At 40.1% G+C, this 19,310-nt stretch overlaps 1 protein-coding gene across 5 annotated transcripts in view; it reads left to right on the forward strand.

Annotated features, from left to right (window-relative positions):
• CNTLN (centlein) overlaps positions 1-19,310 on the forward strand; it is a 284,446-nt gene that overhangs the window by 105,407 nt on the left and 159,729 nt on the right. For all 5 annotated transcript variants that reach the window (XM_073345467.1, XM_073345462.1, XM_073345464.1 and 2 more), the window contains one exon: positions 11,962-12,156. In XM_073345467.1, the coding sequence (XP_073201568.1) occupies positions 11,962-12,156 (195 nt within the window). The remainder of the gene's footprint in view (positions 1-11,961; positions 12,157-19,310) is intronic.

Raw genomic sequence — 19,310 nt, forward strand, 5'->3', positions numbered from 1 at the left:
TGGGATCAGTTATTCTTCTTGGCATGCTTGCTCATGTCGATTCCATTTTAAGTGTGTGTGCACCCACGTGCGCGCTCGTCAGAGATTTTTGCCTTTGCACTACCCATAGGGTTGGCTGTGGCGCTCTCTGGAGTGCCGTGCTTCTGCCGCGGTATATCAGGCGCCACCAGCCCTACGCCCTCTCAGTACCTTCTTACCGCCCGTGGTGGTCAGTCGGAGTGCCTTTCTTGCTTAGCAAGAGCGAGCGGTTTCTCCTTTTGAACTTTGTGTCTTAGAGTCTTTGTACATAGTTTGTATATAGTAGTGTTAAGTAGCTGTTAACTGGTTGTTAAGTGTTAGTGAGAAGTTAGGGTCCCAGCAGGACTTTTCCCCAGGCAGGGAATGCCCCGCTCTCCTGGGTTTAAGCCCTGCTCAGATTGCAACAGGCCTGTGCCTGTGAGTGACCCCCCTAACAGCTGCCTTTAAGTGCTTGGGGGAGTTGCACGTTAATGAGCAGTCCCGGAGCTGCAAAAACTTTTGGCCCAAAAAGAGCAGGACATCTGCCTCAGGGATCTCCTGACGGAGTCTGCTTCCGCCCGGCTTCCGAGCCATCCAGGCAGGTTGCATCAAGTGCCTTGGCCTCCGTGCGCACCGGCACCTGGCTCCTCCCAGCACAGTTCACCATCACTAGTGCCGAAGAAGAACGCCAAGAAGCACTCCCCAGCACCGAGCAAGAAGGCCCACGGGGCATCTACCAAGGGACCTGGGCCTGCCTGCCAGGCTACTCCAGAGGCATGTGATTGTGCCTCCCCGATTGGGGCTCCCAGCTCCCTTAAAGGTCTGTCACTGACTCCTGGGAGTGGTATGGGACCCACACCCCTGCCTGTACTGTTGTCATCCCAGGCTGCTCAGGAGCAGAGAGTACAGGTCTCCACCTGCTCCGATGTTGACCCTGGTGCTGCAGGACCCGGCTAAGGCTCCCCAAGAGGGCAAGCCTGCCATTAGGACCCCTCGGGACAGGGGAACACCATAGGTCGCCGGACAGAAGACAACGATCTTCTCCGCCACATCGAGGATCCTGGAGCAGCTCCAAGGTGCACTGTTGGTCAGCCAGGCTGTTGCCTTGGTGCTACTCACCAGCATGGGGTCGACACCACCTGTACTGTTCCTGGCGCTGCTCATTTTCTCACCGGTTGTCCTCCAGGCCAGTTCAGCCCATCGCCTAGATCCCATCGGCGTGATGGTACACCGGAGGCCTCTCCCTTGTCTGCGGCACCACACTGGCAGCATGGTGAGTGGCCAACGCAGTGGCCGTATTGGAGCATGTGGGGTGTACCAGTTGTGACTATGCCCCCTTTGCAGCACTCCTTGATGGCCGTGTCAGAGCATTGGTCGGCAGTCCCACCAGCATTGGGCCCGATACCGGAAGCCCATTCCAAGGTCGGGGAATGCAACCTGTGCCTACTGTGATGTTGCACTCTATATGATTTTATGAAAATATGCTAATGAGTGTGAATATAATGTAACTGGAATATGCTTCATGCAAAAGGTCTCTTGTAAAGTATCATTACAAAGCTTAGCATGGTGTCAAGTATCAGGGGGTAGCTGTGTTAGTCTGTATCCACAAAAACAACAAGGAGTCCAGTGGCACCTTAAAGACTAGCAGATTTATTTGGGCATAAGCTTTTGTGGGTAAAAAAAACACTTCTTCAGATGTGTGGAGTGAAAATTACAGATGCAGGCATTATATAATGACACATGGAGAGAAGGGAGTTACCTCACAAGTGGAGAACCAGTGTTGACAGGGCCAATTCGATCAGGGTGGATGTAGTCCACTCCCAATAATAGAATTGGCTGGCTCATTACAAAAGCAGCTTTGCCTCTCCTGGAATTGATACCTCCTCATCTATTATTGGGAGTGGACTGCTATGAGGTGGTAAAGGTGCTCCTGTCAGTGATCGTGACGGCGCATGCAACGAGGACACAAGCGTCATCAGCTACCTTCCTGGGCCAGGTGCCGATCCAAGAAATCTGTTGGGCTGTTGCCTGGTCGTCCCTCCACATGTTCGCATCGCATTATGCGCTGACTCTACAGGGTTGAGACAATGCTGGCTTCGGCAGAACTGTGCTGCAAGCCGAAAGCAAGACTGTGAACTCTGAACCCACCTCCGTTGATACTGTGTGTGAGTCACCTTGAATGAAATTGACATGAGCAAGCAGTTGAAGAAAAAATAGTTTCCTACCTTTCATAACTGTTGTTCTTCGAGATGTGTTGTTCATATCCATTGCAGTACCCGCCCTCCTACCTCTCTGTCGGAGTTATCGGCAAGAAGGAACTGAGAGGGCATAGGGCTGGCAGTGCCTGATATACCACGGCATGTGCGTGGCACTCAAGGGGACTCCACAGACAGCCCTACGGATACTACTAAGGTAAAAACCTCCGACAACCGCACGCACCTGGAATGGAGTGGACATGAGCAACACATCTCAAAGAACAACAGTTACAAAAGATGGGTAACTGTTTTTTCTGTTTAGTACTGAATTGATGACCCCTGCTCCTCCTCAACTCATAGGAATCCCTTAAGTGAGCTACCCCAGAGGTTTTTTTAAATGAATATTCTTGGAACATTAAGGAGTGAGGCTGGCATCTTAACCCAGTTAAACACAGACTATCCCAACTGACCACTAACTGGCAAGTAAGACACTATTTAAACTGCAGAGAAACACAAAAGCCATTTAAACATCCTGTACCTGGAAATCTCCTCTTTTTGTCTTCTCCTTGCAAGCTAAAATCGTAACACCCATGCAGTTAAATTATTAGATGGCTCCTATTTTGAGATCTGATCCATCTTTTAGTGTATGTGACAAACTGGGGTGAACATATTTACCTTTTATTTTAGGAAATTGTTCTATTAAATACCTAACTTCAGTATTTCTGTTACTGCCTTTTAACACAAGAGAGACAAAGCTGGTGTAGTCTATTTAAAAATTCCAAGATTGTACTACTTTGTTTGTAATCGGTGAGAGCAATGGTCTTCGGTCTGAATAAATTAAGACAACACTTAGGATGCCATTGCTATTATTTGGGAAATATTGAAATGGGAGATATTATAATTGTAGCAAAACAGTTGGTAAGAATTTTTTCACAGAAATTTTAGACTGCTGGACATAAGGGATGCTTTACTGGAGCACTTTCTAAAGTCTAATAAATGTCCTGAAATAGGTTGTTCAATGAGCTATGTGAAGCAACCAAAGGTAACTAAGTGTCCTGAAGTTTCTAAGGCAATATGTACTTACCCTCTTTAAGTCCTAACATGCACACTCCTATTGAGGTTACAAGAAGCCTTGGTGATCCTAGTAACTTGAAAAAAGATGCAATCCTCTGTACACTCCTTATAGCTCAAAGGCACAGTATTCCAGAAGCACATGCATTGTGTTTGTCTTCCTGGATTAATAATATGCTGGCTGCAAAAGCTAGATAAGGACTTGTCAGCTATTCTATAGACAAATTCACAGAGGAATATTTTTCTACTTTTCCAAATGGCATTGAGCCTATCAGTGTGTACATCCTATGATATATTGTCCCTTACAGCAAGATCAATGACCTCTGTGTTACTGGTCAGATAGGCGCTGTGTGCTATAGCTTAGGCAGTGTGGTTGGCTGTGGTTTATTTTACTAGTCTACCATTTGAGAAGAACTGCTCTTTGCACTGGTATTAATGTGCATTAGGAAACAGTTGGTTGAGTCCAAGAAATTACTTGTCTGACAAACCAGACATAATGGATAAGCATAAGTCCATCACAAACCTGTAGTGGATAGGCATAAGTCAATCACAAATTCCGTTTCAGGCCTTGCTGTAGTGAGACTGTGGCAAAGTGAGAAGACATTTAAAGATCAGTAGTCTATTTTATCAAGATGCACTGACTTGCTGAAATCAGGTTAGGATTTGCAATACCTGTACCTCTTCCCTTGATTCCACACACATTTTTAAGGATGCCATGTCCTGCAAAAACTCCTTCAGATTAGAGGATTTATGAAAAGACATTGATATCTATTTCATATTGTGGCTATAGTTCTAGTTCTCAAAGTAAGGAATATTTTTCTAAAATGTGTTCCATCTGCTTTATTGGTCCCAATTGCTCAGGGAACTTCATTCCTGTGCTGGATTTAATGGGAGTCTATAGATTTGTCCTCACCAATCATTTCAAGGTGGAGAGACTTCAATCAATACTAAGGATAATAAGACAAGAAGAGATTCTGAGCTCCTTAACCGTCTTATCAGAGTTTTCTGAAATTTACAGTTTAAGCCTTTTGTTTTCATAATGCTGAAGTTCCCTTCGGTGCGGTTTTGCTTTTCAGTTTCTTCATTAATCATACTTACTGTACATCTCATAGATGTCAGTGGCGTAGAGGAAGCACTGTTTGCCATCAGATGGGGACCAGGTTTGAATTGGATCCTAGTCTCTTAAAGCAGCAGAGACTGGGAGCACTGTACATGGTGGTACACATTCCTTCTTGAGAAGAGAGTGTGTTGTTCAACAGCTATACCTGTGGTATGGTCAGAAGCTGTAATGGCTTCAAAGAAAGCATAGTGCCATTCTCCCTTTATAATGGATTGATACAAGTTTATATTCCATATATAAGAAAGGAAGTATGGAATAATGCCTAATCTGTTTTGGGATAAATCTTTAGTTCAGGTGGTTTGGCCCATTTTATGCCCAAAGTACCCTATGTCCGTCATTCTGTTGCCCCGTTGAGTTTGTGGAGATTTGTAGCCTCCTTCAAGCCTAAAAACAAGTAACCAGGCTGTTACAGATTGGCTCTGAGTTCAGTTTCTCTGCTTGAGCCTCCCAATGTGATTGTCCAAGCTAACCATTATGAAACCCAGTTAACGTAGGTTTTAAACAAGAGTATTTTACTGGAAATTTTACAGAAATAGAGAGAAATTCAACAATGTAAATTAAGAATAAAAATAAACACACCTAGTTGGACATTACAGAGCACATTGTTAGACTAAATGTAGTTACAAAATCTTGCAGTTTGATTTGCCTGACATTGTTTGTTAGTTTGTTTGTTTTGTATAACTGTTTTGACTAACGGTTCTTGATCTCGGCAGAAGTACGTGGATTTTAATCAGAATATCCATTTACAAATTTCAAATGCACGTTTGCTCCCTTTAGGAACTGATAGCCCTCTTTCATTCCCTCTTTCACATATGTAATAATCAGCCAACCTTAACAATTCTCCAAATATAGTAACATTAATTGGGTTGTCCCTCCCATCTGAGTTTGCAAGATTAATAGCAACTGTTGATGTTTACTTCCTCTGTACCAAAAGTAAAAAATTCAGTTACAAACTCTCAAGAATATTGCAGCATTATACAGGATCGTAGGTTAAATACAAAAAAGTTCTGTAACCAGGCACAGCTAGCTATCTTAAGGTACGACCACCAGTGAGTCTCAGAGCTGGGTCAACTGACTCAGGCTTTGGGGCTTATGTTATGGGGCTAAACGTAGCCAAGTAGACGTTTTGGGCTCAGCCCGAGCCTGAACATCTATGCTGCTATTTTTAGCTCTGTAATGCAAGCCCGACTCTGAGATTTGCTGTTGTGGGTCTGTTTTTGCAGTGTACATGTACCCTCAGAGAGCTTTTGAAAACAGGAGGTGCAGGTTAAGTTGCAGCACTCATTGTTCTGACCCTAGATTTCAGGACCTCCTTATATTCTTCGTGCTTGAAAAGATCCTAGGCTACAATTTTCAACATGTGTCTTATTTTAGTAAGTGGCTTGATTTTGAAAATTGCTGAGTGGGATCTGTTGGGTGCTCAGCATGTTACAAATCTGATCACTCATCCAGCTACCTAAAGTTGAATTCAGGAACCTATCTTTCAGCACCCATGTTTGAACATCTTGGTCCTAGTGTATGTGACAGTGGAATGGTATTTTATACCACAGAAAGTTATGCCTGATGGGAATTCTATGATGCTGAGGACACTAAGTGCTGGAGGAGAGAAGTGTGTCTACAAAAAGGGAGAAAAATCACAGGAGCAAGTATATTTAAATATTTCTGTGAGGACAGCTACTTAATTTGATCAGATTCAGAACTATAAGTTTTAGACTTCAGTTACCTTTTTTTAATGCAGTGAGCTCATTGAGTGATAATGCATATGAAAAGGAACACCAGATCCAGTGTGGCATATTACAATATTTTAGAACAGTGGTTCTCAACCCTGGGATACACAGAGGTCTACCAGGGGATACTCAACTCATCTAGATCAACGTGAGGATTGCAGGATGGGCTTAGGGGGTCGCAAGTGCGGGACTGGTGTTAAGGGATGGCAAGCAGGGCAACTGCCCAAGTTCCCATGCCACAGGAGGCTTCAGAAAGCTAAGTTACATGCTTCAGCCCCGGGCAGCAGGGCTCAGGCTTCAGACAAGGCTCACAAGTGAAAAACAGGCTCAAGTATCGCACTGAAACGTAAGTACAATATTTATATTCAAATTGATTTATTTTATAATTACATGGTAAAAATAAGAAGGTAAGCAATTTTCAGTAATCGTATGCTGTGATACTTTTGTGTTTTTACATCTAATTTTGTAAGCAAATAGTTTTTAAATGAGGTGATACTTGTGGTACGCAAGGCAAATCAGACTCCTGAAAGGAATACAGTAGTCTGGAAAGGTTGAGAGCCACTGATCTACACAGCATCAGGTCAGGTATTTCTTGTTCTGACAAGGAATCACCTATTCAACAGCAGGCTTCTTACCCCTTAAGTTGCTTAGCTGGGTGTAGATACATTCATCTATATTTTTTTTATAATTCATCATTACTCAGGGAATCTAGATTTCTTGCCCTGATCAGTGGAAAACCAGAGAAGCATTCAGCATGCTCTTTGAGGAATATCAATCTTAGCTGTTAATGTAGACCAGGGGTCGGCAACCTGTGGCATGCATGCCGATTTTTAGTGGCACTCTGCTGCTAGCCAGGGTCCCAGCCGCCCGCCCCACTAAGCCCGCTGCCTGGATGAGTGGGGCTGGCGGCCGGGGCCCCATGGGCAGCAGACGGAATCCCAGACCAGCAGCGGGCTGAGCTGCTCAGCCCGCTGCTGGTCTGAGGTTCTGGCCACCGGCCCCTGTTAGCTGGGGTCCTGGCCGCCGGCACCGCTCAGCCCGCTGCCAGCCTGGGGTTCCGTCGGGGGGCCCCGTAAATGTAAAATTTATTACTGGCATGCAAAACCTTAAATTAATGAAGACTTGGCACACCACTTCTCGAAGTTTGCCAACCCCTGATGTAGACAAACTTTAATAACTCACAATACAAGCATAACAGAATTAATACATTACTAATGAGTGATATACGTTAAGCGTATTCCATAAACAAAATGATAAAAACCCACCACAAAACTACCATTTCATCAAGCTAGGTTGTACAAAACTCTGATGTGATCAAGGAACGTTGGAGAGCTATACTGTAGACAGAGAAATATTTGAGTACTCCTGTTTTGTCTACCTTGCGGGAGCCTGTTTCTCAGGACAAACTGTCTTAACTGCAAATGACTGTACCAGATTGACTAGATTCTTCATTCCACCTTCCTATTTGATTTTCTACAAGGAAGGAATATCATCCAAAATGTGTTGTAGAATGATAAGAAACAAAGTAATGTGGGTGAAATACTGGCTCCATTGAAGTGACTTGGAGGTTTGCCATTGACTTCAATGGAATGAAGATTTCACCTTTCTTTATATTGGACATTAATCAACAGGACCAAAATATTCCCTTTAAAATATTTGAGGAAGAAAAGTAGCCAATGACACATGTACTCCTGTTCTTTTTGCGGATACAGACTAACACAGCTGCTACTCTGAAACCTTTGAAAATATAAAAACAGTGAATCTAATTATATAGTACTATGGTATGGAGGGAAACATTTCTCACCCTAACTGGTTATTAGTTTAGACCCTAGAGCATGAGAATTGACTGTTCCTGTAATTTTCTCCTGGGTAAAGAAATAGTATTTGCCTCAATAACCTCTCATGGAAGTGAGTCCTACATGTTAATTTTATGTTGTATAAAAGTGTATTAATATTTTAAAGTTGTTATTTAAAATTAATCTGATATCCTCTTTTTCTAGTCTTTTAAGAAAAGGTATATAAGAATGTTCAGCTGGCCTTGCCTATATTCATTTTTTTAATATCTCCATCACACCACCTGTTCTTTTATTCTTTTTCTTTCCAGACAGAATGGTCCTAAATTTTTAAATCTTTTCATGTATGAAAAGCCTTTGTTTCAGTGACTCTTAGTATTTTTTGTTGTCCTTTTCTGAACTCCTCCTCTTTCTGCTTCCATTTCTTTGAGGTGACAAAAACTGAGCATGATGATGGATCATCAGTTTCTATGATGATGCCATAATATTTTCTATATTATTTTTACCCCATCTTAATGTAGTCTAACATCCCCCGCCCTTTTTTAACATGAAGCAGATTGAGCAGATATCTTTACTGAGTACACTAGATCTTTTCCCTGAGAAGTTACTATTAATTTATAATCCATTGATGTGTGGGTAATTATAAATTGTTGTTTTCAGTATGCATTAACTTGCTCTTGTCTGTTGAATTTTATCGACTGTGTTGCTAATTACCTAGTTTTGTTAGGTCCTTCTGGAGTTCCCCAAAGGTCTTCCTTGTCTTAACTGACTTAAAATGATTTTGTCATCAACAAATTCTGTCCACAAATTTGGTAACACCTAAAGAATTTTAAAGTGTTAGAGAGGTATGAATTATCCTAACAAATGCCTTGTTTGTTTGTTTTCATCACATACTCATCTGCATGTTTTAAAATGATATTTCTAGTTATTTTGGAAGACCTACAATATTAGCTTTAGTATGGTACAGTGGAAATTGCTCTTTTTGCACAATAACATGTTTTAAACAACTGTTCAAAAAACCAGCAAAAAACCAATTCTGTATCAAAATTTGTTAAAATAAATATTAGAAAAGTAGCATTGGAAAATTTGGGAATATTTTAATGTAGCTGAGACAGAGGAGTGTTGAGTGGAGATGGCCCTTATTACAAGTTTCATCTGTCTTTGTTTGTAGTTCAGCTACTTCATTCTTCAGTTCCTCATGACTCTTGGATGATGCCATTTGGTCCTACTTATTTATTACAGAGTGCTTTATTTCAAGTTGTTTTATCATTTTAAAAAAAATATCTTTATCTAGAGTTCTTTATCTACAACTCTTTGCTACTTTTAAAGAAAGTATAGCCCTGGAGCAGAATAAAGAGGTTCTCAAGCTGTTGTCTGTGAAGCACTTCCTTTTGGCATGCAGCTGGTCACATGGCAGTTACCCTTTCTCCTTAATTCCAGCTGCTAAATTCCATTACATGCATTCAAAATTACATTAAATATTTCCCTGCAATTATTTTTTCATGTAAGCAATATTAGCATCTCTGCAATTTCCTTATCCTCTTTGGTTGCCCCCTTTATACCTTGGTAATCTAACAGATACACTGGATGAATTCCTTGTTCCATTGACATGAATAGTAATGCTCCCATGGACTTCAGTGGAGCCAGGGTTTCACCCATTGATTCTCCCTTGAGCTTCCTACTTCTGGTGGACATAAATATTTTCTTATTTGGCTCTTTCTTCCTTACATTTCCTCCTTAGTTCTCTTAAACTTAATTTTACATTTTGCCTGTTTATCCATTTTTCTGTTCCCCTTTATTGTCCTCTGCAGCCATACTACCTTCTTTGATCCTGTGTGATCTCAAATATTAAGTTGTCCCCTCACTGCAATGTGGCTGAAAAGGTACATCCTCAAAACAAAACAAAATAATCCCTTTAGAAATATTAAGAAAGCATTCAGTCCACCTACTAGTGTCCATGCCAATCAATGAAAAGGTGGATGAGCTGCTGTAAGTCATTCCAATTGGCATGGTAGGCTGGACAAATGAGCTTTCCTTTATGCAGACATAATTTTCTTTCTGAAATTTCCTAGTAGTAAATAAATTACTGTCTAAATTCCATGCTATGAACTAATAAGTGGGTGATGCAGAAAAATGTTTGCAGAGAACAGAGACGTGGAAAATGGATGAATTCTGAGGTTGTATGTTTTTCATATGGATTTTCAGCAGATTGTGCTGTTTTCTCTAGCTTAATTAAATAATTTTTTAGCAGAATTGGTTACAAAGATAGCCTTCAGAATGTAAACAGATATGTTGTTTGTCGCTTAGGGCCTGATCCTGACAGTTGCTGAGCACAACCACCAACAATTAACTTCAGTAGGAGTGGTGGGTGCTCAATACTTCTGCCAGTCAGGAAAAAGAAAACGGTGTTGTTCTCATTTTAACAGGATGCAACCTTTAAAAATTATAATTATGACCACGTAAGTGCTTCTAATAATAAAAATAGCAGATTGGCATACCAGTATGATCCAACTAATCAGCTTATCCAGTTATGGCTGGAGATAAGTGTTGTATCCCAGTATTCTATTCATTTGGAAGGACATTGCATAGGAATGCAAGTCTTTATAAAGATGAAGTCTTTATTTTTCTATCAGATATTCATGCGATTAGAAAAATAATTGAGAAACTTGCTGCTGTCCATAAATTTGATTAAGATAGTATTTGTATTTCCAAAAAATACATCAGTCTCTATCTAGTAGACAAAACATTTCAATGTAATACTTCAGTTATTTTTAATGACACTTTGTGAGTCTTAAATATATCTGGAATTAGAATATGCTTAGGTAGAGTGGTCTGGTCTGTGATCAGTTTTTTGGGCAGTCAATAAGTAATTACATTTGTCTTGACTAGATTTTGTGTGGTCATGGTTCTGACAAAACAATACGAGTAGGAATAGATTTTATTGTTTCTAATAGAGCCCACAAAGTGCTAGATGTTTTCCAAACATAATAGAAGATCTGATTCCTTCCCCAAAGAGCTGATGCTCTGAAAGGCAAAACCAAACAGACAAAGGGGAAAAGAAAGAGATGCATAAGATATATATAAATGACAATGCAGTTCATGACAGTGTTAAATAATATAATGTTTTATCACTAAATTATATAAATTTATCTATATGCCAACTAAATAAAGTATTATTTATAGCTGCCAAAAATCTAGTCATAATCCATTGATTGGTTTCTTTTAGGTGTCATGGCAGAAATGGGTCTTCTGAGGGGATTTAAATGCAGTGAAGGAAATGGGTTTATGGGTCAGCTCAGAAAGGGCATTAAGCATAGAAGACCAGCGTGGAAGACAAACAGGCAGCCTAGCCTAGAAACTTTGACAGAGCAGAGTGAAATAGGCAAAAGACATAAATAGGGAGGGCCAAGTTATGCAGGCAGTTATATCCTAGTCTGGTGTGTGGACTTTATTCTTATCTTCAAAATTTAAATTTTATCTTCAGGTAAAACAGGAGTTTTTCTATTTCATGTTTGCTGCCCCAGTTAATAAGCTCACTTCCAGAGGAAATATTTCATTTAGTAATTTTTTCTGCTATTCTTAATCAGTGAACCTTGTTTTTTTTGTTTGTGTGTGTGTGTATGTGTGCGTGCACATGCGTGCGTGTGCATTTGCTTGGTTTTGTATTTATAGAGCTGTTCAAGAATTAAGGTACATACTTTTTTTTAAAGTTTGTGAATACCAATTTCTGCTCACAATCATCATACAAAGGTATATGGAACTGCTGCGGTTCTAATGTTAGGCCTGTTTGGGCGGAGAAGCAATTGTTTGAAACACATTACACTGTTGAATTCCTTAGTTACAGAGATAAAGGAAAAAAGGTAAAGGCAGTACATCTGCCAATATGTTGAGAGTGAGGGGGTGAAAACAAGAGTGACCAATATTGCAATAAGAATAGTGAAGAAAATCATGATCCTGGTGGCTATATGACTTTGTAAACTAAAAACAGCAATAAATTGAAGTACTTGTTTTCAATGATGGCATTTATTAATCCCATGTTACATTTTCTTTAAAAATAGCTTTACAACGAATTGACTATATGTTTTGAAACTCTGAAAGCAAGGGAGATTCAGCTCCAGCAAAGTCATGCTTCTCTTCAGGGTCAGCTACTGGAAAAAGAACAAAAGATAAAGTGGCTGGAAGAACAACTACAGCAGGCCCGAGAGGCCTTACATCCGGTACATCAAGATTCTCATCCCAAACACAGGGAACAGGTGAGGTAAATTGTATTTAATAGATTATAAAGCTTCCACACAGTCAATAGCACAGAAGAACCTAAAGATCCTTCTACTGATAATAATAGAAGGCATATGCAAGCAGACTACCACTCATATTCTGGAATAAAGCCAGAGGAAATCTGCAATCTACTGGCAGGTTTGTGTGAAATTTCTGTTTTTGTGTCTTGAATATTTTCTGGTTGAAAACTGAGAGTTATTTAATTTGCAGATAAGAAGAATGTGAAATTTCTCAATTTTTGTAAGTGAAAATAAGTAACTGTTGAGCCTGGCAATCTCATTGTTTGTGGCTATATTACTAAAAGTCATTAATGAGTCCCAGCTCCAAAGACAATATTAAAAGGAAAAAGACTTCTCTAGAAATCATTAAACCATATTTTAAAACTAAGTTGTAATATCTATGGGGAGTATTACAGTAGTGCTATTTCATCTTCATCTTTTATTGATAGACCACCTGCCTAAAAAACACCACAAGATACATCTGCGGGCTCACCAGAGATTTTGACACACAAAGGATTTCCAAAAGGCCAATGACTGACCAAATTGAGTCAAGGGGCCTCAAGAGAAGTTCTACCTGCAAAATTTTCTTAAAGCCTTGTCTTGTAGGGCTCTGGCTTTGCTTAATTTCACAGAATCAAATGCTCTCCTGTCTTATCCAAAACTTCAAAGCAAAAATCTGTTTTTTTGGTTTGTTACTGTCAAGGTTCCTCCCCCACTCTGAACTCTAGGGTACAGATGTGGGGACCTGCATGAAAAACCTCCTAAGCTTATCTTTACCAGCTTAGGTCAAAAACTTCCCCAAGGTACAAAATATTACACCCGTTATCCTTGGACTGGCCGCTACCACCACCAAACTAATACTGGTTACTGGGGAAGAGCTGTTCGGACGCGTCCTTCCCCCCAAAATACTTCCCAAAACCTTGCACCCCACTTCCTGGACAAGGTTTGGTAAAAAGCCTCACCAATTTGCCTAGGTGACTACAGACCCAGACCCTTGGATCTTAAGAACAATGAACAATCCTCCCAACACTTGCACCCCCGCTTTCCTGGGAAATGTTGGATAAAAAGCCTCACCAATTTGCATAGGTGACCACAGACCCAAACCCTTGGATCTGAGAACAATGAAAAAGCATTCAGTGTTTTACAAGAAGACTTTTAATAAAAAATAGAAGTAAATAGAAATAAAGAAATCCCCCCTGTAAAATCAGGATGGTAGATATCTTACAGGGTAATTAGATTCAAAAACATAGAGAACCCCTCTAGGCAAAACCTTAAGTTACACAAAAGATACACAGACAGAAATAGTTATTCTATTCAGCACAATTCTTTTCTCAGCCATTTAAAGAAATCATAATATAACACATACCTAGCTAGATTACTTACTAAAAGTTCTAAGACTCCATTCCTGTTCTGTCCCTGGCCAAGACAACTACAGACAGACCCAGACCCTTTGTTTCTCTCCCTCCTCCCAGCTTTTGAAAGTATCTTGTCTCCTCATTGGTAATTTTGGTCAGGTGCCAGCGAGGTTACCTTTAGCTTCTTAACCCTTTACAGGTGAGAGGAGCTTTCCCCTGGCCAGGAGGGATTTCAAAGGGGTTTACCCTTCCCTTTATATTTATGACACGCCCCCCAAATCTCAGCTAGGGTGAAACACTGGCTGGGATTTCTTCCTGGAGCTCTAGGAAAACAGAGTTAATAAGACACATGCATCTCTAAATATACTACCAAGTACATAAAGACTAACAATATTTTCCACATCTCAAGGATGATTTTAACCAGTAGGAGGGATTTCAAAGGGGTTTACCCTTCCCTTTATATTTATGACAGTTACAAATACAGAAAACCCAATCTTTTTGCCAATTTTATCAGAGGCATTTTTTATTTGAGTAGAAAAAAATGCTCATCTAGATTTTGCTGAAGTTTTCCTGTTACCACATTCTCAATAAACTTTCCTAAAAATGTAGACGTTTGAGACTGAGTGGTAATTGCAAGTGTTAAATATTGATTTCTTGAGTATAATCAGATTAGTTTGTTTTTAATAGTTGCTGGTCGCTTGTCATATCTGAGGAAAACATAGATAATCTTTCTTCATGGGGTACTCAAATATTCTCCATGACTTTCCCCTACCAGGAAATGTATTGATGCATTTTCCAGATAGTGGCACAGACATGAACTACTGTGGGATTAGTTTAGACTCAGGGAGGAAGCAATGCTGTAATGTTAGCAAGAATATCCACATTCTCATGTGTAAAGGCAAAAACATTTGCTGTCCCTGAGGCTCTGCACACATTGAAACAAATTCTTCCTCGCTTCCACTTGGTACAACCTCAGTCATGTCAGTGGTGTTGGACCTGTGTAAGGGAAGGGAAGGCAGAATTTGGCTGATCATATTTTAATTTGACAGCTCCAAATTTCTAAGTGATAAAAATACATTGTGATCAGTGTCTGTTAATAAGCATGCACCCTCTTCCTCCACAGTCCCCAACTCTTTCTCCTAGGAAAGGACAGACACCTTGCAATCTGGGAGAAAAAACAAATTTACAAATAAAAAATGGGGGATAACTGGCTTGGAAGCAGCACTGCTTAGAAGGATCTGGGAGTTATGATGGATCACAACCTCAACATGAGTCAGCAATGCGATGCTGTTGCAAAAAAATCAAATGCAGTTTTAGATTGCATTAACAGAGGCATAGCATGCAAGTCACAGGAGGTGACATTACTGCTTTACTCGGCACTGGTTAGGCTTCAACTGAAGTACTGTATCCAGTTTTGATCACCATTATATGGAAAGGATGTAGAGAAACTGAAAAAGATCCAGAGACAAGTGACAAAGATGATCAAAGGGATGGAACGCAAGCTATATGAGCAAAGGCTAAAGGGACGGGGTATGTTTAGTTTGGAAAAGGGGAAATTAAGGGGGGACATGATAACAGTCTTCAAATACTTGAAACACTGCCATAAAAAGATGAAGAAAAGTTGTTCTCTCTTCCCACAGAGGGCAGGACAAGAGGCAATGGGTTCAAACTACAGCATAGCAGATTTAGATTAAATCTCAGGAAAAAACTTCCTAACTGTAAGAACAGTAGAACAATGGAACAGACTGCCTAGGAAGGTTGTGGAAATTCCTTCACTGGAGATTTTCAGAAGGAGGCTGGATAATTATCTGTCTTGGATGGATTAGACACAATAAATCCTGCATCTTGGCAGGCAGTTAGACTAGATGACCAGTGTTCCCTCTAATTTTTACGTCCATATGCAGAATGAATTTTGTTATGTGAACCAATATGAAGGTGATGTGTGGCAGGAGTGGGGCTGAGGGGTTTGGAGTGTGGGAGGGAGCTCAGGGCTGGGGCAGAGGGTTGGGGGGCGGGGGGGATGAGGGCTCCAACTCGGGGAGTGGGCTCTGGGGCAGGGCCAGGGATGAGAGGTTTGGGGTGCAACCTGCCTTGGAGTCATGGTGGGGAGAGAGGACTCCCCCTAGCCCTTTCTTGCTACAGCAGCTGGGGCTGAGGGAGGGGTGCCTCTCCCCAACCATGGCAACTCCAGTGGGGCTGGGCTGGGCCAGGGGAGGGTGCCTCTATGCATCGTGCTGGGGACATAGCACCACCGCCCCAGCCCCATGTCACACGTGCCTCCACTCCCCCCAGTCCCTCCAACCCAGCAAAGTTCAGGGGAAGGGGCCGCCTGCAGGGCGCCTCCCGGCACAGGCCCCTGACAATACCATGTGCACCTCCAGCTTCACGGGCTGTCGGCTAAGTGTACAACTTTGCCGGGGGTGGGGGGGACTCTGCCTTCTTCCTCCTGCGCCCACAGTTGGGTTTGAGCTGCTCAGCCCCCACAAGAGGGATAAATCCACCCTCGGCTGCATCAGCCACTGGAATTGCACCCCTGGCTGAGCTCTGCACATGGATACACGTGCCCCGCGAGATCAGCCTTCGCCTCCTTGAGCTCACCAGCTGGCTCGCAAGTCTGGGCAAGCTCAGGGGAGGTCTGGCAGGATGTGGGGCAGCGGCTGTGGCAGGCCAGGGGCAGCATGGCACGGGGCTCAGCGGAGTCGTGTGGTGGCGACTCAGGCATCTCCAACTAGCTCGCAGTCGCTCATTTAAACACACCAGATGAGTTGGCTGCAGCACAATGGGCAGAGGGTGCTGCTGCTTGGCTCGGGGTTTTAATTTCTCTCCACTGCATGTGATCCTCACCCCAGCCACGGCAGATCTGGCTGGGCTGGGCTGGGGAAGGGGTGCCTCTCCCCACCTGTGCCTGCTGCATGGCCGTGCAGCTTAAAGGGAACTTAGTAGATGACCATGATGGCCCCTTCTAACCTATGATTCTGGAATTCTATCTCTTAAACAGTTCTACTTCTCTGTTTATTAAACAACAGAATGAAACAAGACAAAAGCATTCCAAATATTCCTAAAAGCAAACATCTATGGGTTTTGGTTGTTTTTCACTGTCATGTAATCATAGTGTCTGTTTCATTATTACAATGTAAATTTTTAACTCTGAAATGTATTCTTTTTGTAAAACATAACTTTTACCTGTGTGAATTGTAAATATTTAAATATATTTACTGAACCAAAGTAATCATCTGACTTGTCTCTTACTTTTTTATACATGTACGGTACTTGAGACATTAAAGATAGTATTAACAGATGATACTTCCATCGAAACACCATAATTAACAGGCATTTGAATATTTTTATTTATAACTGTGAGATTTGACAGGTGTGTGCATTCTGTTGAAACTTTTATAACGTTCTCCTAAATTCCAATTATGTGGTTCTTTAAGGCAGTTAGAATAGGAAATACTACTACAATGGTCAAAGTAAAGATCATTCAGAAATACCACTTATTACAAAGAGTGCAGATATGTCACTAAAATTAAATAAAGATACTACTAGGAAAGTTGTGTGTGATGTATGTGAAATGTAGAGATAAAACAGGTTTAAAAACGGTATGAATTCACTGTTATTGTTCTGAAATCCTCTGAGCCTTATTCCCAGTGTGTTATTCCAGCTTTACACTGGTGTAACATCATTGATTTCAATGATTTGGTTGATTAAATCTATAGATATGTTAATTTAATTACAGTTTTTGGACGACTGATTGAAGTCAATGACAAAAGTCCCTTTGACCATAGTTGAGCCAGGATTTCACCCAATATATTTTAATATTACAGCATAAAAGGGCAAAATTGAAGTTTCATTTTAAGAGTTTTCTAGTTCATATTAATCACAGATTATATTAAAAGGGAAGTATCCTAATTTTTAAAATATTTTGTTTTTGTTTTTGTAATAAGGAATACTTCCCTATTAATCATAGCTAGTAATCATAGCTGAATCTTAACATGGTGTGTTGTAAGTTATTAACTACATATGTTTGGAACTATCTTCAGACAATCAGATTATAGCTTTCATCAAGCCTTTCAAAATGACTATATGACCATGGATTATCTAGTATCATATTTTGATTACTTGTGGCTTCTTAAACCTATCATACCTCTGAACAGTTTGATGGGTTGGGACTTCTTAATGTTATAGTGTATAAGATTTTGGTAGAAACATAACATCAGAAACTTTATTATCCACTTGTATTATTTATACAATACTTTTCTTGGCCATACATGCATTATGAATGAAACCACACTTTCAGAAATGTTCTACATGAATTAGTTTACTTTACTAAAATGTATAAATATAATTGTAATCTGATCACATAGAAAATCGTAAAATGGAAATCTCAAAATGGAATTTTTTAAACTGTCAATCGTTACGGTAGCAAAATGCCTTCTATATAATGAACAGTATGTTGTCATCAAATTATGGTGATCATTTAAAACACTGTAATGCAACAGAGTGTTGATTCTGGAAACCAAAGAACTATTAATTACTTTCCACTTAAGATCTTGTGTTTTGAGTTAGAAAATTGAAGAAAGAAAAATAGAAGTAAAAGTTGATCAAATTAGTTTACATGAACTATTTGGTAAAAATTACAATCTGTAATGACAAAAAGTAGCAATAACATTTTTCAAATGTTGATCTCCCTCCAACCTGCTGCTAAGTATCAATTTGCTGGAGATTATTACATTAGTTCTGTGTTACAGGATTATATGGCTTGTAATTGCTCTTACTACACAGTTAATTCTGTTTATATTGAAATGTAATGTAAAAGTGATAGTACCTATATTTTTAGAACTAGCAATAGTCTTTAATTTTTAAGTTAAGACAAGCACCATCTCTGTAAATAATTTTAATTAGAATATTGCAGTAATTTTAATGTTTAACATCATTGTTTTAGATTTTGCTATATACTCTTACTAAAATGCTTTGCAGATAATTTTTCCTTAAAGGTAAGTTGTCTGCATACAGGAACATACCCGTGCTTCTGTCTGAGGGAATCAGCAGTATATTTTGAGTTTCCAGACATTTTTTAAAATTTAAATGAGTCAAATGACACTTCAGATGCCCGCAGTGTCTCGTGTAAGGAAGGAGAAAGCTAGAATAGTGTTTCTCAAAAAGGCCTATATTTTTCTCACTTTTTTATAAAGCAAATGTTTGAATTGGAGAGTTCTAGGGTTACAAGGATAGATTGTAGTATAGCCCATACACTTGTCTTCATAAGAGTGCTACGCTATTATCTTTTGTATTAAAGTATCTACAATCATCACTTGTACTGGAACAATGGGACTTTAGGACTTTTCCAGCATAGACACAGTCACAACACCCCTGTTTTCGTATATGGCAATTGGGCATTTTACAATGACAACAGGGGACTCCACCCAGGATGCTGAGACAGTGCTAGCATGTAGACAGAACTCTTCCATAATTTTTTTTAATTTTTGAAACAATAAAAATAAATGTAGTCCGTTTTAAGAATGAACTGCAGAACTTTTGAAAACTAAGCTATTTTTGGTATAGAGCTTGTCAAATAAAATCTAAATCCTGTTTTGAAGTTCACTTGTTGAAGAACTTTTTCTGAAAAATATCTTGATTGAATGTAATTGATTTTTACGATGTTAATAGGCTGACAAATTTTATATCTATTTTCAACCTAAAGCAATGTGAAATGGCCGAGATACTGAATACTGAAAATGTAGGGTTTATAATGGAAACAGCAACTCAACTTTAACTACT

This window comes from Lepidochelys kempii, chromosome 5, assembly GCF_965140265.1.
Source record: "Lepidochelys kempii isolate rLepKem1 chromosome 5, rLepKem1.hap2, whole genome shotgun sequence".
Lineage (NCBI taxonomy): Eukaryota > Metazoa > Chordata > Testudines > Cheloniidae > Lepidochelys > Lepidochelys kempii.